A 22,244-nucleotide genomic window follows, 5' to 3' on the forward strand; every position below is an offset into this window, starting at 1 on the left:
CTCTGAGCCTCCAAGCTGGGCTTAGGCACCTGCCAACACCAAGGAGAGGAAATAGGAATAGGGGTCAGGTGGGGTAGGGTGGGGTTCACAGATCTCCAAGGAAGATGAGCTGGCCCCAGCACTGCTGTTAGGACATAGGAGGGCACCCAGGCACAGCCAAGAGGACACTCTACCCCCCCCCCAATAAAAGCCACTCTGAAAAGACAGTTTCTTGACTTTATTAGTCTGGAGCTCCACCGTGCCAGCCCCAGGGGCTGGTCCCCAGGCACAGTGAGCAGGATTGAGGTCAGACAGGTTCAGCCCCTGGCACCAGGCAGCCTGGGACAGCTGGGCCAAGGGGTCAGAAGGTACAAAAGTCCAAAGCTGGCACTTCAGGTGTGGCCGGCATCCAGCCCGGCCCGGGGGAAACACGACCCGCAGCAGTGGGTATACAGGGTGCCATGGTCCTCTCCTTGCAGAGGGCCTGCCACAGAGCAAAGCCAGGCCTGTGCAGGCAGTGTTCCTTCCAAGGCAGCAGCTAGGAGCAGTTAGTGATTCTAGCCAGAAACTGCTGTGCCCACCATTCGTCCAGGTCGATAGGCACGAAGTCTGTGGGCAGAGTAGAGGGCTGAGCAGTGATGATGCCTCCCAACCTGTCAGCATCTCTCCCCTCAAGCCCCTCACCCCAACTCCAAATGTGGCAGGTAACTGTGAAGATGTGACTCAGGTTCAAGTCCCCTCTGCTATCCCCTGGGGCTAGGACATGGCAGGAACCAGGTCAGGGTGGGAGGGAGTGGAGGGGACTTCCTGAGGGTGGGGAAGGGCTCACTCTGCAGCCTGGGGTTGGGGGTCCTCTCCACATACTGCACAGGCCTCGGACTGCTGTCACCGGCTGGGCCACCACCCAGTTGCTGCTCCACTTGCTGCCAGGCTGTAGGGAGAGGGCAGACAGACTAAACCAGGCCCCTGGGGCCCTATCTACGCCCTCAGAATCTAGTGGCCACTCTGGACCACAGCCCAGAAGTGGGAGTGGGCAGCCTGCTGGATGGTCACAGGATAAACAGGCCCAGAGTCCGGAAAAAATCCAGCCCTCTGGCAGCTGCCAAGTCAGGTTACAGTGGGGAAGAGGACCAGTGGCCCAGGCCATACCCTTGGGCCTCAAAACTACCTTCGGACACAAAACGGACGTTCTCCTCGTGAGCCAGTGTGTAGGTCTCCTGGGTTGCCTCGATGGATGGGGATGTGGTGGGGGGCCGCCGGCCATTCACTCGATTGAACACGAGCCTCGGCCCTGGGCTGTGGAAAGAGGGAGGAGATGGTTAGTGACTGTCCAAGCCCAGGTAATGCCTGGGAGAGTCCCAGGAGTGGCTACAGGCTGCACCCACCACCCCCAGGCCAGGCCCAGCCTTGGCCCTTCCTCGAACCACAGCCTTCCTACAGCTGGTGGCCAAGGCTTCTCTCCTGCCAGCCTGCACCCCCAGCAGCTCAGCTCACATCTGCAGCCCCTGGCCGTGATATACCTGTGTCCTGGTCCTCCAGCAGGGCTCCATGCTCAAGGCTCACAGGTACCCTTCCAGAGGCCTCTCAGGCATGCCCTGCCACCTGCCTCCCACCTCTCCTGGACTAGCCAGGCCTCCAACAGCCCAGATTCTGACTAGAGCTGTGACCAGGTCACTCTGTCCCAACCCCACCCACCAGGCACGGTTCTTGGTCATCTTCTTCTCACAGAAGCTTCTCCATCTTGCCGATGCCCCAGCATGGGAAGAAGAGCCCAGAGAAGAGCCCATTGGCCTCTGCTCCAGGATCCATAGGGATGAGCCCCAAGGGATGGCACCCAGTATGGGGTGGGCCATCCTGCATGGGGAGGGTGTGACTGCAGCCCTAGCCCATCCCTGCAGGCCCCAGACAAGAGCAAGGCTCTTGCCCACAGGGGTGGGAATGCTGAATGAGGAGAATGCCCCCAGGTGCTGCAGCTTGGCCCAGTGGGCATACTATGTGCAGTGGTCCATTGGCCCCATCCTTGCCAGCTGGACCCAGGGCAGTGATGGGCCGTGGAGGGAGCAGGGCCGCACCTACAGCAGGAGGTGGGAGCCAGGAGTCCTGGGCTGCACGTGCCACTCCGCCAGGCACTTGCCTGCTCGCCATCCTGGGCTCAGGTGCCCCACCGCCGCTCGGACTTCCTCCTCGGCCAAGAGGGGCACTAAAATAAAGAGGAGCGTCTTGAGGGGGCACCAGTCCTGCCAGCTCCGGGCTGCAGGGAATCTAGAAGGGCAGAGCTCCTACCAGTCTGAGCTGCACAAACCAGAAGGCGTGACTTGGACAGCCTCCTGCCCACCCTGCCCCGCCCCCAACCCCCTGCAAGGCTGCAAACTTCAGGTAAGTTCGCAGGCTGGTAATTGAAGAAGCGAACACAGGAGGGACTTGCAGCCCTGGGCTTCAAATCACAGGGACCAAGGTGGTGGCTGTCACCCGCCTGCCCCTGCAGCCTGGCTGCCCCTCGCCCCCTGCGTGCAGTTATGGTGGTTATATAAAGCCCATACTCAGTCCCTCTGGGGGAAAGGGCTCTGGCTCCCACGTGCTCCTGTGGATGAGGCCACTCCGTGCCTGCTCTCAGGGACACTGCCAACAGGCAAGCTCCACCCCACAGCACTCAAGTCTCTGCTCGGCACCAACAGGGGCATCCTTTCACCTAATCTCCTCCATGACCCCCAAGGTAGACCACCTGCTGGTTTGCAGCCCAAGAACCTGGGCTCAAGAGGGAAGTGGCCTATCCGAGGTCACATGCTGTGAGTGGGTGGCAGCATCAGGACTTAACTGCACATCTGTCTGACCTCAAGGCCCACTGCTCAGCACAGGCCCCAAGCCCCCTTTACTACCTGCCTGATGGCTGTCCCTGGACTTCTGGTGGTCACCTGGCCCCATTTTATCTTCTCCCAAGAGTTTCTATCACGTCCATTGATCTAATTCTCTCCCCTGTCTGTCTCTGGCTGGGAAGAAGAGCTGTCAGAGGTACAGACCCATGTGGCCTGTTCACCACCATGAGCAGCACCCAGGCCCCATGACCAGATAGAACCCAAGCCCATCCATTTAGCAGGTCAGACACTGTATGCATCTGCAGAGCACCAGGCCTGCAGGGTGGATGTAGCAGTGGCCCAGACAGCCCCCTCCTCTTGGGCAAATCGGGGTGAGGGATGGGGGTTAGTGAAAAGGCTCTGCAGAGAAAAGAGAAAAAAGCAGGGAAGGTGGGCAGGAAGTCAGGGTGGTTAGCGAGTGGCCCTGTGAGAAGGTGTCGGAGTGGAGGAGGGCTGGCTATTCTGGCCTCCCAGTGGGGTCTCTTTAAGGCCAAAGGGACTGGGAGGGGGCAGTTCAGGGAAGGGGGAGTGACCTAGGAAGGAGGGTCAACCAGTACAGCCAGCACACACTCTTCCTGCTCACCACTTCTCTGTACCTGGCAGGACACAGGGTTACCCTGGATAGGCAGCCCAGCTCCCTCAGGTGCAGCATGGCAGAACCCTACTGACCCGGGACCTGTCCCGGCAGGCTGTATGTGCCTGGCTGGCTCAGGGCATGCTGAAAGACAGGTCAGGCCTCTTTGGGAGGTTTTTTTTTTTTTTTTTTTAATTTATTTATAGAAAGGGAAGAGGGGGAAACATCAATGTGTAGTTGCCTCTCATGTGCCCCCTACTGGGGACCTGGTCCAAAAGCCAGACCTGTGCCCTGACTGGGAATCGAACCTGTGACTCTGGTTCATAGGCCGACACTCAATCCACTGAGCTACACGAGCCAGGGCAGGAGTTTTAAGGCCTCTGTACTATCTTTCCCACATCCTTTGTCAGCACTCCCAGCCCTGCCACATGGCCTTCCTCAGCAGGGGGGCCATGGTGAGGAAGGCAATGAGTTTCTCTAGGTAAGAATGTAGGAAGCACTCCGGGCCATTCCAGCCCCAAGCTCCCTGACTGGGTGACCAATGATAGCTCACACCCATGCCTTACTTCCACCTCTGGGAGGTAGGGTGGCTGTGATGACTGAGGTCCAGGACACAGAGCAGTGTCACAGCACAGCCTGGGTCCCAGGAAGCAGGCCTGAAGGCCTGCTCACCTCCCTCCCCAGGAGGTACTTGTGGTTGGCCTAGAACATTCTCCTCACCAGGATTGTACCCCAAATTATCAAAATGTCCCTAGCAGAAGACCCCTGGAAGGAACTCAGCCCAGAAGGGCCCACACAGGGTGCCCCCACCTGTGGCATTGGAGGCTTGTAACTGAGGGAGAGGAGCAGGCTGAAGGCCAACCCAACCCCCCCCTTCCTGCATGTGCACCTACACATCCCTGACCTCCTGGCCAACCTTGGAGGCTGTTGGTCCTCAACTTGGGAAGACCCCTCGCCAGCACCCTCCCCCTCAGGCCCTCCTCAGCACTGTCTCTGGGGGCCCTGAGTGTGCTGCTCTCACCCACAGCCTAGGCCAGGAGCCCTCAACCTGTGCAGGCCTAGACCAAAGCCAAGAGCCCAAGAAACGCATAGATTACTTGAAGCCAAGGCCAGGACTTGAGCCAAGTAAAAACTTCAGCTGGGGGTGGAGTGAGGCGATGTGACCACCAGGTCCCAGTAGTGTGGAGGCCAAAGCGTCTAGCACTGAGCCTCCTGTGGCTAGCCTCAGGCTCTTGGCACCGGCAAAACTGCTGGTCAGAAAGAGCAAAAACTGCTGCCTCCAGCAAGCCCTGATCATCTGCGGGGCAGCCCAGTATGTTTGGGGTGAAAGGCAGAGGAGGACAGTGGTTTGGCAGGGCCAGAGGGAACTACGTGCACCCTTCACCCAGTGAGCTCTGCAAGTAGGAAGCTGGTAGCCAGAGACAGCATCCTTGAGGGCCAGCGCCCTGGCCCTGCTGTACCCGCGGAGTCCTGAGCAGCTCGCCTTAAACCCTGGCCTCTAAAAGCCCAAGGTCGCCGGAACATCTGACTCAGACGCCGCCTCAAGTCCCTCCGATCTTGGAGTTAGTCGGATTTCTTCCGGGGTCCCACAGGGCCCGCAGTAGGGGTGTCTAGCACACCGAGCCCAGCCCCCTTGGACACAGTTAGGTGCCAGGTGAGGCAGAAACGCTGAGGTGTCGGGGCCAGAGAAGCTCTCGAGGGCGGGACGGACCGGGTCATTCTGCCCCGCCTCTCTGTGCCCGCCCACCCCCAGCACGTGGTCGGGTCTCCACTAACCTTTCTCCAAGGTCACCCTCCCGGCCCCAGGACGGCTGAGGGGGAAGGGAAAGTTGGACTCCGGCCCGGGCTGCACGAGTCTTACCTTGACAGGGGCCAGGGGCCTGGTGGCTGCGCCCGCGTGGGTGGAGGAGTGGGCGGCGTGGGCTGCCGGCATTTCAAGAGCTCGCCGAGCCTGCTTTCCACTTGCTGCTGCGTGGGCCCTGCGGGTACAGGGAGGGCAGGTCAGCCGCCACTGCGCTTGGAGCTTGGGCTGTCCAGACTCACAGACCCCTATCTGGCCCAACCCGCCGCCTGCCCCTGGGCACCTGTGCGGCGCTGCGCAACCAACTTGCTGGGCCCCTTAGTAATGGTGTACATTGTGCGGAGGGCTGCGCCCGCGCGTTGCTTGGACACACGCCCTCGCCTTCCTGACCCGCGGGCAGGTCCCGCGCCCTCCACCCGAGCTCGCGCTGGGCGAGCGCAGTGGCGCTGCCCCTTTAACTGACGTCCAGGCGCTGCGGGGAGGGGGCGGGCCCGCTACACGCCCCCTGGCTCTTAAAGGGCCCACGCGCGCTTCTATTTGGCTCCGGCTCTTTGCCGGATTTGACCAGAACTGACGCGGGGGAGGGCACAGAGCAGGCGGCAAGAACAAGCGTCCCGCCCCACATGGCCAAGGGCCAAGGCAGAGGTAGTGTCATGGGACCTGAGACGCGAGTCCACTAAGCTGCCTGGAGGCCAGGTGAGCCAAGGGGTGAGCCTCAGAGAGTAGATGAGTCTCTCACCCAAAGGCCCTTGCTGGGTCAGCAGTGATGTCCAAGAAGCCGGTGTCCCTGCCGTTGACAGGCGCTGCGGTGCTTTGTGTGCACCCTGGAAGGGAGGGTACTCCCACTTTTGTCGGTGGCCTCAGCCAAGGCGCCTGGGTGGGCGGGGCCAGTGTGAGGGGTCCTTCTTGGCTTGGTGTTGGGACTGGGGGGTTAGAGAGGAGAAAAGGGGTTGGCCCACTGGGTTTGGGCAGTTAACAGATGCCCTGGGAACCTTCCTTCCTCCTCATGGGACAGGAGCAGTGGGTGCATTCTGCTCTGTGTCTAAACCTCCATGCACACGTGCACCCCCAGCTCCAGGGTTGGGGAGGCCATTTACCAATCCAAGAGCCAAGTGGGACATGGCATGTGGCAAGAGAGAAGGTGGGTGAGGCCACCCAGCTTTCCTTTCATTTTGCAGGGAGAGAGCAGTTACCCTCCTACCCTCTCCAAGGCAGTGAGGTCTGCCACAAGACCCACTGCACTGACATAGCCTCAAGGCCCAGGAACCAGGCCTGGGGAGGAGGGGGTGGTGCTGCACCCTAACCCACCTGGCAGATCTATCAGAGAGAGTTCTACCCCACAGGGTTCTTTCCTGAGAATCAGATAAAGGTGACCTTCCTCCCAGCTCACAGGCTGCTCAGGGCTGTCCCAGCCTGTGAATGGAGGACCTAGTGCGGGGAGGAGGAGCCAGAGCACTCTGGGTTCCGGGTTTGTGAGCCAGAGGGCTTAGTCGTTCTGCATTTGTTCCATATTCAATCCTTAATATCCTCTCACCCAAGAAAACAAACTCTGCCCTGCATTGTCCAGGGGTGGTTGAATCTGCCCCCAGGCTTATGCAACCACTTCAGGCCTCCTGCATGGCTCCTACAAATATTTGAGGAGGCTATGGACAATTGGTACCAGGGCCTGGGTTGTCCAATGCGGCCTTGCCACGACCTTGGAGTAGCTGCCCCTGGGGAAAGGGGGCTTTCCCTCAGCATAGTGAACCAGTGGCTTTCTGGAGCAAACCCAGCCCTTTACCCTACACTCCCACCTTCAGAGCAGAATGGTTTGAAGCCTCCCTGCCAAGCAGAGCTGAGAAGCCAGGGCAGACAATAGGCAGAGGCCACAACGGGAAGAGGAGAGGGGTGTAAAAGAGAACAGACCAGCAGGAGGGACCCATCGCCCCACATGCTCTGTGCTGAGTCCCTCCCAGGCCACCCCAGGTGCCTGTGTAGGGTGACCAAGCCTGCTCAGAGACCCTCAAGGGAGCTTGCTTGCATCCCAGGGCTGACTGGGCCGTCTTTCCTGTCATGCCTGCCCCCCACGCCCCCCACATACACACAGACTTTTAACCCTGCATCTTCTCCTAAGCAAGGCTCAAGGATAAATGCAACCCCCCCACCCCCAGCTGCCTCCTCAGGCTGAGCTAGGCCTGTGACCCTGAGGGGCAACATGGGGCTGGGCCTCTCAGACAAGAGTGTGGACAGGGAGCCCAGGATTCCCTTTCCGCCCCTGCAGTGCCCACCCTTCCCTGCAAAGCATCAAGGCCATGGTGTTCCTGCGTCATCTGTGCTGGCCTTTGTGGTGGTCTGCAGCACACTGCTTACTCACACTCTGGGGAACACACCACAGGGTGAGGGTCTGAGGGGGCCTGTGTCCTGAGGGTTGTGTTCCTGGAAGAGGGAGCAAGCCCGTAGAGCACATCCCCACCTGACTCATGGGTTCTCTGAGAGCTCCTCCTCCCCAGGCACCTCCTCAGGCTGGCCTGGATGAGGGGAAGGACAGGGCCCACTAACAAGCAGACAGTCCCAGCCTTTGCTGAAGCTGGTGGCCAAGGCCCCAAAGCTGTAATGTCCCGGCCCTGCCCACAGGCCTTGTCTGAGGTCAAGGTTTGGTTCAGAGCCCTGGGAAGGGCCCTGGGGAAACCAGCTCGACTGGAATGATCCTGACAAGTGGGAAGGGAGGGGGTGCAGGTCAAGCAGGGGGCTGGAGGGGTGTGAGAGAGCCCAGTGGTGTCCAAGAGACCCTAAGCCAAGAGGACAGGGAAAAACAAGGAAAGAGGAAGGCCAGGTTGTGCGGGGCACCTGCCAGGGGGGCCCAGGCCTCCCCCAGAGGGGCCTTACCAGCTTCATTGCTCCCAGAACCTTATGAGCACAAGACACGCCCTGGCCTGGGGACAACGCCTGGCATCCAAGGGGCACAGCACGGGATGGGTCTGGCCAGAACCACCAAGAACTCAGCTGGGTTCTCCTGAACCAATAGGAATCCCAGTCAGAACAAGGTTCTGCCCTCCCCTGCCCCGCCCCGCCCCCACCTCCCTGGCCTTCCCCTGTGTAGAGAGACTGTTCAGTGACTTCACTACTGTGGGACCCTTACACTAGATCCAGCTGGAACAGAAATTTCTTCCCCTAAATCCCTTCAGAGACTGTACAACAGACCCTTCTCCTGTGCTCCAGGCATGCTGGGTTGTGCTGGTTCCCAGAACAGGCCATCATCGCCCTTCCCCAGGTGAGCACGTGTTTCTTCCCTTAGCTTGGGCAGACTGCACACCAGTACCCCCACCCACCTTCCACTGTCCCATATAACCCCTTACCCTGCCATATTAATTGTTAACCTCTCTCTTTGCTCTCTCAGCCCCAGGAAATTTTATGTAACACTGGATCATCCCGTCTGTAACGTTGGGCCCTGCCAAGGCAGCGTTTTGCAGCCAGCAACTTTCCCCTATTAGAGACGTTAGAAACCCACCCTGGAGTTGGACAGGGAGGGGCCTCAGCCAGCATGCAGAAAAAATGGTTGTTGGAGTAAAAAGAGGCCTTTGCCTCACAGACCCCGGTTATTGTAATAAAAACAGGCACCGCTTTTCTCTTTACAAAGATGCTAGGGGGCTCTGTCTGGAGCATACCCCCACCTTTCCCTCTCAGGCCTGCATCTTCACTTTTCTTCTAAACTCCAAGGGTCTCCTTGAGACTTGCAACCAGGAGAGCAAACAGGCAGCAGCAGCAGCAGCAGCTCATCTGGGGCTAACCCTCCCCCGCCCCAAACCTGTCCCCAAGGCCCCCTTTCCTCTGACTTTCCAGTGAGCTAACAGCAGCCCTGTCTTGTCTCACTTCTTTCCTATTAACATTTCTAGAAAGCCAAAGCAGAGCACCGCCTAGGCGCTCTCCCGTTGTATCTTCTACCCTAAAAAAGAGCCCTGGCTGGCTGGTATAGTTCAGTGGATTGAGGACGGGCTGTGAACCAAAGGGTCACTGGTTTGATTTCTGGTCAGGGCACCTGCCTGGGTTGCAGGCTGGGTGCCTAATGGGGGTCACGTGAGAGACAACCATACATTTATGTTTCTCTCCCTCACTTTCTCCCTTCCTTCCCCTCTCTAAAAATAAATAAAATCTTAAAAAAAGTTTCTAGATACAATACTAAAATTTTATGTAAAAGAAGAAAGAAGTTTACCTTTTCAGTCATCCTTAATCACTTTCCAGCTCTGAAAGCCATGCCCTCACCAACCCAGACTGGAGAATGGACTCCTGCTAGCGGAGGAGTGGCCAGTAGCCCGCAGAGAAAGGTTCTGGCTGGATGCTCCCACATCCACTGTCCAGCTTCTAGGGACTGCCCAGTCCATTCCCAAACCCGAGTGCAGTGGGTTGAACGGTGGTCCCCAAAAGACATGTGCACCACAAACCTCAGAATGTGAACTTACTTGGAATAAATAAGGTAAAGTTTGTGAGATACAGTCATCCTAGATTAGGGTGCGCCCTAAATACAATAAGTGTCCGTGTAAGAGAAAGGAGAGGGATATTTGGTCATAGAGACACACAAGGCGATGGCCAGGTGAAGATGGAGGCAATCTGGAGTGAGGTGGCCGCAAGCCCAGGAATGCCGGGAGCCCTCAGGAAGTGGTGAGGAAGGAAACTCCTATGGGCTTTGCGGGAGTTGACACCTTTTTAAAAAATTTTTTAAAAGATTTTATTTATGTATTTTTAGAGAGGGAAGGGAAAGAGACAGAGAAACACCAATGTGCAGTTGCTGGGGGTCATGGCCTGCAACCCAGGTATGTACCCTGACTGAGAATCGAACCTGCGACACTTTGGTTCGCAGCCCACGCTCAATCCACTGAGCTATGCCATCCAGATGAGTTGACACCTTTATTTTATTATTAGTTTTTATCCTAACCTGAGGACATTTTTTCATTGCTTTTAAAGAGGGGTGGGGAGAGAGAGAAACATCCATCTGTTGTCTTCTGGTACACGCCCCATTGAACCCACAGCCTTTAGGTCTACAGGATGGCGCTCCAACCAAATGAGACACACCAGCCAAGGCTAACATCTTTATTTTGGATTTCTAGTGTCCAGGACTGAGAAAATAAATAAGTACTGTTTTAAGCCACCAAGTTTTAGGGTAATTTGTTACAGCAGATATACCAAGGACAATGAGAGTGGGCAAGGAAACTGGAGGGGAAGCACCCAGGGTATGTGAAGGACCTGGGAGGAAGCGAGGACCCCAACTGGGGTGGTGAAGGGGGCTCAAAGAATGGTGGGCACATAGGCTTGGGCCCTGCTGTTGGCTCTGGCTATCTTGGGGCCAGCACTGAGGGTTGCTTCCTCCACAGCCCCTTTGTGGGGGAGTGTGATAGAGGAGGTAGGCGACCTTGCCCAGGAACCTCTTGGTCACTGGGCACCTCCTGAGCACCTCCCGTGCACAGGCCCCAAGACAGGCCTGGAGGTGAAAGTGCAGTACTGGATGTGCCTCCCTTGAAGGAGGAAGTGAGTCCGGGCCCTGGGCTGAGGCCTGAGGCCAACACCAGAGGGAGGTGCTGCGCTGTGGGCACTCCGAGTCTGACGCACATCCAAGATGACCCAGAAAACATGTGCTCACATGTGTTCACATAAGCTCATCCATGCACACATTCACACTTTCCAGCAAAGGCGGCCACTCAGCCTCGTCCAGCTGCATCTGTCCCAAGCTGAGTTTGGTGAGTACTGAGGGCAGATATTAGCTCACACAGTGTCCAGCCTAGAGTGATGGACGAGACAGGTAGTTATCAACCTGAGATCAAGTACTATTAAGCCAAAATTGTTGATGGGCATTTGGGCAGTTCCTTAAAGCAGCCCATATGACATGGGGGAAAGAGGCAGATGAGTCAGTCTCAGGGTCCCCCCCCCAAAGGGCATGGGGTATAAAGGAAAACTTTTTCTATATAACGCTTCTGACATCAAATGTGTCATCACCAAGCCGTTCTCCAGTTCCCTGTGCTTTTGACAGGCCAGCTATAAAGTGGGGTTCCCACAACTGACCTGCTTGGATTCCATAATCAGAAGGGCTCCCAGAACTCAGGGAAACACTTTCGTTCTGTTTACTGACCTGTCATAGAAGACACACCTGGGGAACCACAGACGGTAGATGCCCGGGGAAGGTGTGGGAAAGGTGTGGAGCATGTGTCTTCTCCAGGAGCGCTGCCTGCCCAGCACTTCACGTTTACTAACCCAGGTTCCCAAACCCCTTCATGTAGGGTTTTTATGGACATTCCATTACACAGTATGGTTGATTAAGTCATTGGTCATTGGTGATCAGGTCAGTCTCCAGCCCCTCAACCTCCAGCGAGGTCAGGAGCCGAGCTGAAAGTTCCCACCCCCTGGCAAGGTGCATCCCCCTGGCAACCAGTCCTCATCCTCTAAGAGTCGCATCAGCGGTATAAACCCAAGGTACAGCTGAAAGGGGCTCATTAATAACAGAAGCTCCTCTCACTCCATCACTCGGGAAATCTCAGTGTTTTAGGAGCTTTGTGCCAGGAACTGGAACAAAGACGGAATACGTATTTATTATTTGACAATATCACGAGGTGGCCGGTGCCCAGGGAATCCCAGGTGAAGCCAGCAGGAAGCTGGTGCCCCCAGGTGGACTAGGAATGTTGAGGGGCCTGGGTGGTGAGAATTGCAGGCAGTGAGACCACCGGTGACCGTCACTGGTCACGGGTGAGGGGAAGGGATGTGCATTGAGAGACACCTCTCTCCACCCTGAGACACGCAAAATGCTCAGCCCACAAACCGGGAGAAAGTGAGGCAAAAAGCGAGTCAAGATTGTTAAATGGGAAAGAACACACTTCAAGTCTAGTGGTTACAACGCGGAATGCCAGCGGGTCTTCTGGGAGGGCGGGAGGCCCGCCCGCCCGCTAAGTGGAACTCTCCCAGGGGGCCTGCCCCGACCAGCCAACCCCGCACCACTCAGCTCCCTCCACGTCTGACCGGACCCACACCAGGGCCCCTGCTCAGACCTTGCACGCCCCCTGGCGGGAAATCCCAGGCTCGGGTCTGGGCTAGGGTCTGAGAGCCGTCGATTAGAGGGTACCGCTCGTAAAAATCTTCCAATCAAAGGAGATAAGCTCGTCTTGACTTGCAGGGCACGGCCCTCAGCCTGCGAAAAAGGGCTCCTGTGAAACACAAACCCTAAGCTGAAACCGAGGAAGGACTCTGGACACAAATCAGCCTCCAATTTGATTTAGGGGTCACAGACCCCTCACAACATCTCCCGACCCCGGGCTAGCGATGGTCACCTCAGTGTCACACACAAACCGTGAGAATCACAGAAACCCCTCCCTCAGGCCTGACCAGTTCCTGCAAACTGGGACCACCCGCCCAACCGCAACCTCCGAATGCTCCGCCCCAATAGGAACCCGCTGTGGACCCCCGCCCCCTTCGGCTCCGGAAACCCCCCGGTTGCCATGGTTTCCAGAGCATAGGTCAGAATTCCGGCAGACCACATTCCGTGTGTCTCATCCCTTCTCCTTCCCCTCGAGCGCCGCGCGCCTAAGCGACACTGCCACTGCGAAAATTCCCACTACCGTAGACGCTAGCTGAACGGGGCTCCTACCCTAGTTGAGGGCTGCGACACACTAAGCTCTGCAGCGACTGTAGCGGTGTCGCGGCGCGCGTTTGAACGTTAATGAGCGCGAGGAGGTTGCATCATAACCTCCTAAGTCTCGCTCGCGGTAGGCGACGCAACAGGCGCCGCTGGTGTAGTGGTATCATGCAAGATTCCCATTCTTGCGACCCGGGTTCGATTCCCGGGCGGCGCACTTCCTTACTTTTAGCTTTTTTCCTGCCCATCTCAAAAACAAACAAAAAAACAACCAAAACAAAACCAACTATGGGAGACAGCAGAAATTTCGAGACAAGAAAATTGGAAGTATATGGGAACCATTCATTCCGGAGCAGCACGAACAACAGCTTCAGGGTCACAAGTTCTCTGAAAATGTTGGGGTAGCCGTGGCGAGAGGGCGCTGAGCCGAGGAGCGTCTACACTCCAGCGGCCCAAACTCTTCACCCGGTACCCCACTAAAGATGCCACTCCCGGCACACCTCCAGAGGATTGTCTGCCCTTTAAGCCGCTTCATGTGTCCTGCTGGGAAGTGTAGTCCATGGAGGCGAGTTTTGAGGCCGCCGGACTACAACTCCCGGCGGGCCTCGCAGCGAGAGGACTACAGCTCCTGGCTTACTAGCTGCGCGGTCATGATGGTAGCTGCGGCCGCCGAGCGGAACAAGGAACCTATCTTGCGTGTGCTGCGGCAGTACATGGACCCAGCCCAGCGCGGCGTCCGCGTACTTGAAGTGGCCTCCGGCTCCGGCCAGCACGCGGCCCACTTCGCTCGGGCCTTCCCCTATGCTGAGTGGCAGCCGTCCGACGTGGACCAGCGCTGCCTGGACAGGTGCAGGGGAGGGCGGGCCCCCGCGTGGTGAAAGTGGGCCCAGTCCCCGAACCCCGGCCTCCCACGCCACTGTGACCTCTGTGAGCTGGGCTGCAGGTGGTGTCGGGAACGGGTGTGCAGACCACTCCCACAGTCCGGCTTCCTTCCGACAGCATCTCGGCCACCACTCAAGCCCAGGGGCTGTCCAACGTGAAGGCCCCGCTGTACCTGGACGTGACCTGGGATTGGGAGCACTGGGGCGGGATCCTGCCACAGTCGCTGGATCTGCTGCTCTGCATTAACATGATCCACATCAGCCCCCTGAACTGCACCAAGGTCTGTGGGAGCATGGACCAGCCACCCAAGGGCCAGCCACCTGCTCCATGCGTCACCCTTTCCTCTGCATTGGAAGGGAGCGGGGTGCTAGGCTTGCCCCGTTTCATAAGGCACTGAGGCCTGGAGAGATCAGGTTGAGTCTCCAGCCCCAGACAAGTGCTCTTTTGGAGGCCTGGGGGAAGTTTCTCACCGCCATCCTGCCTCTCCCCTCCCCAGGGGCTCTTCAGAGCAGCAGGACGCCTGCTCAAACCCAAGGCGCTGCTCATCACCTATGGGGTGAGTGCTCCTGCCTCAGATGGAACTCCCCTGGCCAGATGATTACAGCCAGCCTCAGCTGTCCCCTCCTTTCTGGACTCCTATCTCAGTATTTTCAGTTACTTTCTCTCCCACTACCTGTCACCATTGAAACAGTTCCAGATCTTCCCCTCTCCAACAGTCTCCTTGGCCCTGGCTGGTGTGGCTCAGTTGGTTGGAGTATTGTTCAGTAGACCAATCTAGAGCCATCCAAGTTCACTTCCAGTCAGGGCACATGCCGGGAGGCAGCCATTGATGTCTCTCTCTCTCTCTCTCTCCCCCTTCCTTTCTCTATGGAATTTACAAAAAAAAAAAGTCTCTGTGCACCCCCTGGACATCCAGGGGGAGCAGTGTGTCCTTTTCATCCTCTGGGCACCAGTCTGCCAGTCTGCCCAGTGGCCGACTGAAGAATATCTGACCCTGGGGCGGTGGACAGAGCTATGCCCTGTCTCCACAGCCCTATGCTGTCAACGGGAAGATCTCTCCACAGAGTAACGTGGACTTTGACCTCACCCTCAGAAGCAGGTTAGAGCTGGGAGGGGGAGGGGCCTGTCTGGGAGGGCAGGTGAGCAGGGTGACCCCCCTAACTCTACCTCTTCCCTTCCTGCAGGAACCCAGAGTGGGGACTTCGGGATACAGCCTTCTTGGAGGACCTGGGCTGTGCCAGTGGCCTGCTCCTGGAGAAGATGGTAGGTGGGAGGGCTGGGGGGGCCTGGGTGGCCACCCTGGGCAGCTTCTCCAGCCAAGCATCTCTCCCAGGTGGATATGCCAGCCAACAACAAGTGCTTGATTTTTCGGAAAGAATAACCCCTCCTTCTCTCGCACGCCTGTGTCCCCAGTGGGCCTCTTCTGGGACAGACCCAGACAGCCAGCCCCTGCCTCCCCAGACCAGGTCATGGGGACTAACCCTGCCCATTTGGGGGCCTCTTGGTCAGTGTCCACAGGGCTGCTGAGAGCCTGGGAATAAAGTGCTTCCTGCTGTCCTATGAGTCTACTGTGCCTCCTGGGAGCACCTCTGGTGGTGCTACGTGGGCAGGCTGTGTCTCTAAGGCCTCCATTCCTGGGGGCAGGTGGGGTCTAGCCTGTGGGGTCAGGGCTTGGGGACGTCTTGGGCCCTGCTGTTCCACTCAGGCAACAGAGAAGGAAGGGAGAGGACCCAGGGACTGCTGAGGCAGGACTGAACTGGCTACATGGCCCTACCAGCAGAAGTGGTGCCCACCTCCAGGCCTGGTGCAGGTCTGTGCTTCTGCAGGGAGACAGGAGGCTCCCCAGGAGGGAGTCTCTGGTGATCTTGGACTGGAGCCAAAGCCCCAGTTTGGTGGCAGGACCCCAGCTGGATTACAGACTGAAAGAGGGAAAAATAGTAACCCTGGGAGGCTCAGCACCAGCATCCACAAGTTCCCTCCTGGGAAACATTTTTATTTGAGGGGGCTGGGAGGACTGGATGACAGGGACAGGTAGGTGGGGCTAGTCCTGGAAGCGGTTGAGTAACTCACAGGCCCTCTTCTCTAGCAGCTCTGAGATCTTCTTGATGCGCTTCTCGCTGGCAATGCGGACATAGCTGCCAGCATCTAGGACGGCCACACCGTCTCGCACTTCACCCATAATAACCAGTGGACCATCACCCGCTGTCACATTGGGGCAGGGGCAGGCCCGGTCCATGCCACTCAGCGTTACCTCCAGATACTTGGTGCCCAAGAACCTGAGGCCCATCTTGTCATCCTTGAGCACATCATCTAGAGCCACGCGGGCAATGCTACTGCCACCCGCCTCGGACTCCTCCACTACCTCTGTGAGCCGCCCTACAATGGCAAAATCACTGCGGCACAGGCTCAGCGCCAGCTTGCTTCTGAGACGGCAGGCCCGGCAGGGTGGCATGCGCGGCACGGGACAGGCATCCTCACAGCTCTCTTGGCTCTCGAAGTTGTTGCCATTGCCTTCACAGCCACCATACACGAAGGGGTGGCACTGCTGCAACAGTGGGCTGTAGGCCCAGCGTGGCTCCCAGCCCTGGCAGGGGCCCTGCACGGCCGGCAGCACACAGTTATCCCCGGGTCCGTGGGCACAGGTTTGCTGGCACTCCTCGTAGGTCTCAAAGCCCTGGGCATCTCCATCACAGCTGCCAATTGGGAAGGTCATGCAGCCACCCCGCTGTGGGTCAAAGTGCCAGAGGACACGGCCAGAGAGGGGGCCAGCACAGGCCTGTGTGTTGGGCAGGCACTCAGCAGGGGTGCTGGGGGCCCTGTCCCTGGCTGGATCCCGCTGGACCACGGAGAGTGGGAAATCAGCCCGCAGCAGGCCAGCAGCGTTGCGCGCAGTGCAGGTGTAGAGACCAGCATCCTCAGGCCGGGCATTGTAAAGCACCAGCTGCCCAATGCTGGTGACTACCACATTGCCATACATCTGGTCTGGCCGCATGATCAGGTTCTCCCGCTGGTCACTCTGCTTCTCCCAGGTCACAGCGGGTGGTGGACGGCCACTGACATCGCAGTGGAGGCTGGCAGTGCCCCCTACATACACCACCTGTGGGGAAGGGCTGCTATAGAGGGCAGGTGGCACAGGGGTGTCCCCAGGTGTCGGGCGGGCAGTGGTCTCAGGTGGCCCTGGGCTGCTGGGTGGCCAGCTGAGGATGTGTTTGCAGGGCACGACGTGCAGGCGGAGGCCACGCAGGCAGGCCTCCGCATCCATGTAGCAGCGATTGTAGTAGGTGAGGCCATCTGAGGCACAGGTGAAGCTGGGCTCCTTCTCACAGCGGTCACGGCAGCGGCACACAGGCTGCCCGTCCCAGATGTCGCAGTCAGAGCCCTGCTGCGGGCACGAGAAGCCCTCGCACGAGGCCACCAGCACAGGCGTAGCCAGGCCACCCTCTGGGAAGCGGGCAGCCACACAGCTCTGCAGCCCGCACACGTTGGTGCAGCACTTCTCAGTGGCCAAGCAGTCCTGAGGGGTGGGGGGCAGCTCAGCAGGTGCCCAAATGCCCCCCAGCCCTGCCCAGGGCACTGGCTTTGCCAGATAGGGTGTGCCCCTAGTGTGTCTACCTGAGCCTCCGTTTCCCCTCTGGAAAGCTGAGGTTTGTACAAATGTGCTTTATATCCAGTGCTACAGCTGCCTCCCTGACCAGTCCTGTGTGTCATCTCAGTGAACCCTCAGACCTGCCTCCAGAGCAGGCTCCGTTATTACTCTCAGTACAGATGAGAACCCTGAGGCCCAGGGAAGGCAGGCAGCATGTTCAAGGCCCCTTCCGGGGACGCACAGCCGGGCTGTGAAGGTGGGACTTCAAAATGTGTCTCCTGCCTTTCTATCTGGCTAGTCCTGAGACTGAATATGCATAACCTAATGGTGGTATCTGATTAACTCAATTAAAAACAATACACACGGAGGGGAAAAGACACTCAGAGACTATTTTTCTTATTGATTAGTAGGGATGGGCAGGTTTGGAGTGATGAGGACAAAGACTGGGGGTCCTTGAGACCCTCATAGGAAGCATGGCCTAAAACCCCTGCAGGAGTGTAGGAGGAAGTGGACTGCAAAGGCTGGGGGCAAGGGTGCGGTCTGGGTTCCCCCCTGGTCACTCTGGTTTCCTGGAACCCCCACCCTGTGGGTGGGTATGGTGCCCACACTCACCTGGTCCCCGACGCACTGGCGCTCACATGTGCTCTGGGCATCCACCCACAGGTTGGGGCTGAGCTGGTTGGGGCACACGCCTGGGTGGCTTCCAGGCCCCTGCAGCAAGCTGGCCCCCGAGGTCAGCCCAACCACGAGGAGTAACGGCAGGAGCAGCCTCGGGGCTGACATGGGGACCACGGGCCCAGGGGCAGGGGTGTGTGGCTGCCAGTGCTTCAGGCCCTGCTTTGCCTGATCCTTTCAGGCATCCACCCTCCCAGGCCTGTGGTCAGCGCCCCTGACCCTGGGCCCCTAGTCGATCCTCTGGGCTCTTCTTTGGACCCCCAGGTCTGAGCCCAAAGCAGATGCTCTCAACGCCCTTATACGAAGGGCTGGCTAGGTTCCAAATCTCTCTGAGCTCTGGCTCGACCCCTTTCCCAGCCTGGCCCCTCCAATCAACCTAGGGCAGGGGCGTTAGTGGGGGGAGGGGCTGAGGCCCCGGAGCAAGGAGGCACTGGCCACGAGGGTTACCGAGGGGCGGAGAAGGGCCGGCTATGGCCGGAGTGGGGAGGGGAGGGGACACTGTAACCCGAGGCCCTCCTCCATCCAGGCCTTGGGCTCTGGGGATCAAAGCTGTCTCGTAGACCCTCCCAGCCCGGGTTCAGGACCTGGAAGGAGGGGGAAGGGAGATCAAACACAGGGGCCGCCAGAATCGGCCCTTCCAAGCCCTTCCCTGGGGTCTGGGGCCCCAGGAACATCTGCTTTGAGATGGAAAACATCCCTGAGACCCTGTGTCTGACCTTCTGATCCAGGAAGCAGGGTGGTAAGAGCTTGGTCTGGTCAGAATTAAGACCAAGAGACACCCCATATTGCAGAGGACACCACTGGTCTGCCCTGAGAGGGGCCTCAGGCATGGGGGTGGGGGGGCACCAGGCCAGATTTTGGACAGAGCTCAAGGCTCAGAACCCTCCCACAAAGCTGTAGCCTGAGTAGGCCCCAAGAATGGGGGTAACATTCAAGTACTACGGGTGTCCCTATCCCCACCGACCTCCAGGGCGTCCAGTGTAGCCCAGGGCCCCACTCCTCAGGGCTGAAGTCTCAGGGCCGGCCTACCGCCTGCATCTCTGGGTCTGTGTTCACCGCCCTCTCGGGCAGCAGTGAACTCACCAGTTAGGCCCTGCCAGGCCCTCAGCAAGGGTTCAAGCTCCCAGGCTCCAGCCCGTGGGGACATAAGGAAGCAGATGGTACCCCAAGCCATCTGCTTTGCTACTGAACAGGGAGGAACAGGCTGGGAGGGATGCCTACCTGGCCCACTGAGAAACATAGCTCGCCTGTAACCCGGGAGGCTGAAGCAGCCACACTTAGGCCTCACGGCCAGGGTGTGTACCCTGTCGGTGAGATTGGTAACAGGCAATGGAGGGATCCACAAAGCAGTCCCAGATCCGACCCATCCTGTGAGAATGCAAACCCACTCCACCACATCACACCTCCAACCCACCAGCCAGGTAAAACCAGAAACTTTAATTCACATAAAATGTAGCCTGAAGGTCAGAACTGAGTTACATTTACTGTACAAAGAAAAAAAAAAATGTCCCAAATGAGCTCAGGAATGGTGCCAGTGTCAGCAGCAAAGGGTAGTGTTTATGTGGTGAACGCAGGACCGTCCACACCCTCAAAATAAAGTCCAGGTTATTTGGTTCAAAGTCCACGGAAGGGGCTCCACTGGCAGGACAGGACAGCCGGAGCTCCTCTGCCTCACCCTGCTGGTGGCCAGGCCTCGGTCAGGGTCCCCAGGCGCCCCAGCTCTCGTGGGCCACAGCCCCTGCCCAACTTGCCTCCCGGAACAGCAGGGGAGGGCTCCCCCGGGGCACCCACCGCAGAGGAGTCCCAGAGTGAGGGTGTCGCAGGCCCGGGGAGAGCCCAGCAGGAGGTAGAGTTGAGCACCAGTGACCAGCAGCCATGTCACGAGCCAGGCAGGCGGAAGGAGGCCAGGCCCCCAGCTCAGGGCTGGCTGCCAGGTCAGGAGGAGGGCCCCTGCTGTGACTGCTCCAGGTGGTTTAAGAACTGGGTCAGAATGGTTCTGATGAAATGTGACCTCAAGGAGGGGCAATCCTGGGCAAGGAACAGCTATGGGGTGACACCCAAGGTCAGGGAACAGAAGCTGGCGAGCCTGCGAAGCCCGGAAGGCAAGTGGGCTGTGACTCAGTCCGAACCTGCAGAGTGCCTGGTGGCCCCTCGAGTGTTTGTCACCTACAGACGGCTCTGCATCTCTCTACACAGCGAGGCTGAGCCTATCTCACATAGCGACACATGTAAAAGTGACCAAAGGTGCCTCCACGCAGGGAGGGATGTGGGGTGCACCCCACTTCTCCTCTCCCAGAAACACTGACACCCTGCTTGGAGTCCACGGCTCTGCTACACTTAGGGACGTCACCCAGGAAGCTGCAGCCCCACTGTGCGGACTGTTGAGCCCATACCCGCACCACTGCCCGCACACTAGCCACCATGCTCAGAGGCCAGCACGGGTAGCAGGGTCCAAGATTGCTGCCCAAAGCTCCATGTGTCTCCATTGGCCCCTACATAGCCCACATCCCATGTGAGGTGTATGTGACAGCAGATTCCTTCCCATCTTTGCCTCCAGTCCCACCATCTCATATGTCCCCAAGCTCATGCCCACAAGCGAACATGAGCTCACCCCGTGGCTGCATTAAGGCTTCCCTGTCGGCCCTTAAAAAAGGTATAAAAGTGGTGAAGTATCTTCTATATAAATAAGAAAGTGAGCAAGGCCTGCAGGACCTTGAGGTGGGACCGGCAGAGCATGTAGGGACTTGGGCTTGTTTCAGAGCGCGGCCTCTGCTGTCCTACGGGCCTGTCTGGCCAAGACCACCTGCCTACTAGGTGTGCCCCACGCTCCCGGGAGGGGTCGTGTGGCCAAAGTCTTCCCTGCACACGGTGAGTCCCAGCGCCCTGGCAAGGAGCTTCCCCAAGCCTGAGACCTCGCTCCCCGAGCACGTCCAGATGGGCAGCACCTGCCTGCCCTGCTAGGAAATCTTGCAGTTGCTCCTGGAGCAGTTCTGGGGGGGACTCTGCGGGGGGCGGATAGACTTAGACCTCTTGAGGCTGTTGCCCTTGCTGCTGCCACCCCCCGCCCCACTGGCCAGCGAGTAGGAGCGCCCGTGCATCATGACGGCGTTCATGCCATTGGCCATTGAGAAGGACTTGAGGTGGCTCTTGATGGTGACGGGCAGCGGGAGCTTGTCGATGAGGTGCACAGGGGTGCAGGAGACGATGGCTCGGCAACAGAGGTCCTGCAGGCTGAACACTGTGGGGGGGTCAGAGAGGGGGAGTCAGATGACAAGGGTCAAACCATGGGGGAAGGGGGTCAGTGATGGGGAAGGTATCAGGCGGCGGGAGGATCCGACTATGGTGGGGGTCAGACCACGGGGAGGGTGGGCAGAAGAGGGGGGTTCAGACTGAAGGGAAAGGCAGTGAGATGTTAAGAGATCTCGGAGCCTAAGGACCTAAGGTGGGGGAAACACTGAGGAACCAACTGCCATCTGTCCAGATGAGCACAAATGATGCTCATTGGGGGCTGGAGGTTTCCAGACCAAGAGTCTGGATGCTCCACTACTCCACTCCGTGCCAGGCACCATCGGGAGCAGCCCCTAGATGGCGCCCTGCTCATGCTTTCTCCCTAGAGCTGCGTACTGAGAAGTGTCTTTTGGGACCTCACTTCTGAGGGCTTAGCCAGCCCACACCCACACCTAAAGACAGCCTCAGCACCTCGCAGGAGGCTGAAGCTTCCAGGAACACTAGCACCTCTGTGGGATGTGGCTTGAGCCTGAGGGACAGGGTAGTACACAGGGATTAGAAGCCATCCCCCTGCTTGCTCTAGGACACACTATGGCCCACAGCATCCGCCCCACAGCACAAGGGCATCATCGTGATGCAATGCACAGTTCCCTCTCATAACTCTGGGGCCCCCATTCAAAGCACATACAGGATGGGACAGCTGCAGTGCATTGTGGAAGTTCTACATCTGGGGAGCCTGGACACCTGGGAGGGACCACAACCTCTGAAGGTCACCTGTCCACTGCCTGCCACACTCAGGTCTCAGGCGCAGCGGCCCGCCTGGCTGCACCTCACCTCGGTTGGGCCTCCAGATCTTCTCCATGCCATGCCGCATGAGCACGATACGGGACAGCTCAGTGAAGGACTCGGTGACATTGAAGTTGCACAATGGGCTGACCTCGAAGAAGGTCATGCAGTTCTTCTCTGCATAGGCACGTGCCTGCTCTGTTGGAACTTGCCGCTTGAAGGCCAGGTGCAGCCGGTTCCCGACCAGGATCCGGGGGACCCCAGGTGCATGCTTGAGGGGGCAGAGGACT

General features: G+C 58.5%; 4 protein-coding genes and 1 non-coding gene across 15 annotated transcripts in view; 2 read left to right on the forward strand and 3 right to left on the reverse strand.

Moving 5' to 3' along the window:
- Positions 1–202: 202 nt before the first annotated feature.
- MCRIP2 (MAPK regulated corepressor interacting protein 2) lies at positions 203–5,668 on the reverse strand. 4 transcript variants are annotated; one of them, XR_004902100.1, is made up of 6 exons: positions 5,490–5,664; positions 5,267–5,384; positions 2,056–2,179; positions 1,148–1,275; positions 809–910; positions 203–588 (listed from the first exon to the last, which is right to left on the reverse strand). XR_004902100.1 is itself a non-coding variant. In XM_036021138.1 (6 exons), the coding sequence occupies exons 1-5, from the start codon at positions 5,539–5,541 to the stop codon at positions 865–867; spliced, it is 468 nt and encodes a 155-aa protein (XP_035877031.1). In that variant the 5' UTR covers positions 5,542–5,668; the 3' UTR covers positions 203–588; positions 844–864. The 4 variants fall into 4 exon arrangements, 3 of the variants coding, with proteins under 3 accessions (XP_035877031.1, XP_035877032.1, XP_028386991.1); XM_036021138.1 differs by having other exon boundaries at positions 844–910; positions 5,490–5,668; XM_036021139.1 differs by lacking the exon at positions 2,056–2,179 and having other exon boundaries at positions 844–910; positions 5,490–5,659.
- Positions 5,669–12,943: 7,275 nt separating this feature from the next.
- On the forward strand, positions 12,944–13,014 carry TRNAG-CCC. Its single transcript has one exon. It is a non-coding gene; the product is annotated as a tRNA-Gly (tRNA).
- A 128-nt stretch (positions 13,015–13,142) lies between these two features.
- METTL26 (methyltransferase like 26) lies at positions 13,143–15,249 on the forward strand. Of its 3 annotated transcripts, XM_028516125.2 has the most exons (6): positions 13,340–13,644; positions 13,797–13,959; positions 14,176–14,235; positions 14,711–14,778; positions 14,864–14,942; positions 15,013–15,249. In XM_028516125.2, exons 1-6 carry the CDS (start codon positions 13,448–13,450, stop codon positions 15,058–15,060), a joined length of 615 nt encoding a protein of 204 aa, XP_028371926.1. In that variant the 5' UTR covers positions 13,340–13,447; the 3' UTR covers positions 15,061–15,249. The 3 variants fall into 3 exon arrangements, with proteins under 3 accessions (XP_035877039.1, XP_028371935.2, XP_028371926.1); XM_028516134.2 differs by lacking the exon at positions 14,176–14,235 and having other exon boundaries at positions 13,158–13,644; positions 15,013–15,203; XM_036021146.1 differs by lacking the exons at positions 14,711–14,778; positions 14,864–14,942; positions 15,013–15,249 and adding an exon at positions 14,570–14,704 and having other exon boundaries at positions 13,143–13,644.
- A 55-nt stretch (positions 15,250–15,304) lies between these two features.
- On the reverse strand, positions 15,305–19,312 carry WFIKKN1 (WAP, follistatin/kazal, immunoglobulin, kunitz and netrin domain containing 1). The gene is made up of 2 exons (XM_028529634.2): positions 17,878–19,312; positions 15,305–17,193 (listed from the first exon to the last, which is right to left on the reverse strand). The coding sequence occupies exons 1-2, from the start codon at positions 18,046–18,048 to the stop codon at positions 15,721–15,723; spliced, it is 1,644 nt and encodes a 547-aa protein (XP_028385435.1). The 5' UTR covers positions 18,049–19,312; the 3' UTR covers positions 15,305–15,720.
- A 46-nt stretch (positions 19,313–19,358) lies between these two features.
- The window catches only part of RAB40C (RAB40C, member RAS oncogene family), a 31,927-nt gene continuing 29,041 nt past the window's right edge, over positions 19,359–22,244 (reverse strand). For all 6 annotated transcript variants that reach the window (XM_036021145.1, XM_028519263.2, XM_036021143.1 and 3 more), the window contains 2 exons: positions 22,003–22,225; positions 19,359–21,178 (listed from right to left, as the gene is read on the reverse strand). In XM_036021145.1, coding sequence (XP_035877038.1) covers positions 20,898–21,178; positions 22,003–22,225 — 504 coding nt within the window. In that variant the 3' untranslated portion in view covers positions 19,359–20,897. The remainder of the gene's footprint in view (positions 21,179–22,002; positions 22,226–22,244) is intronic.

The sequence above is a fragment of the Phyllostomus discolor genome, chromosome 3 (assembly GCF_004126475.2).
Source record: "Phyllostomus discolor isolate MPI-MPIP mPhyDis1 chromosome 3, mPhyDis1.pri.v3, whole genome shotgun sequence".
Taxonomy (NCBI): Eukaryota; Metazoa; Chordata; class Mammalia; order Chiroptera; family Phyllostomidae; genus Phyllostomus; species Phyllostomus discolor.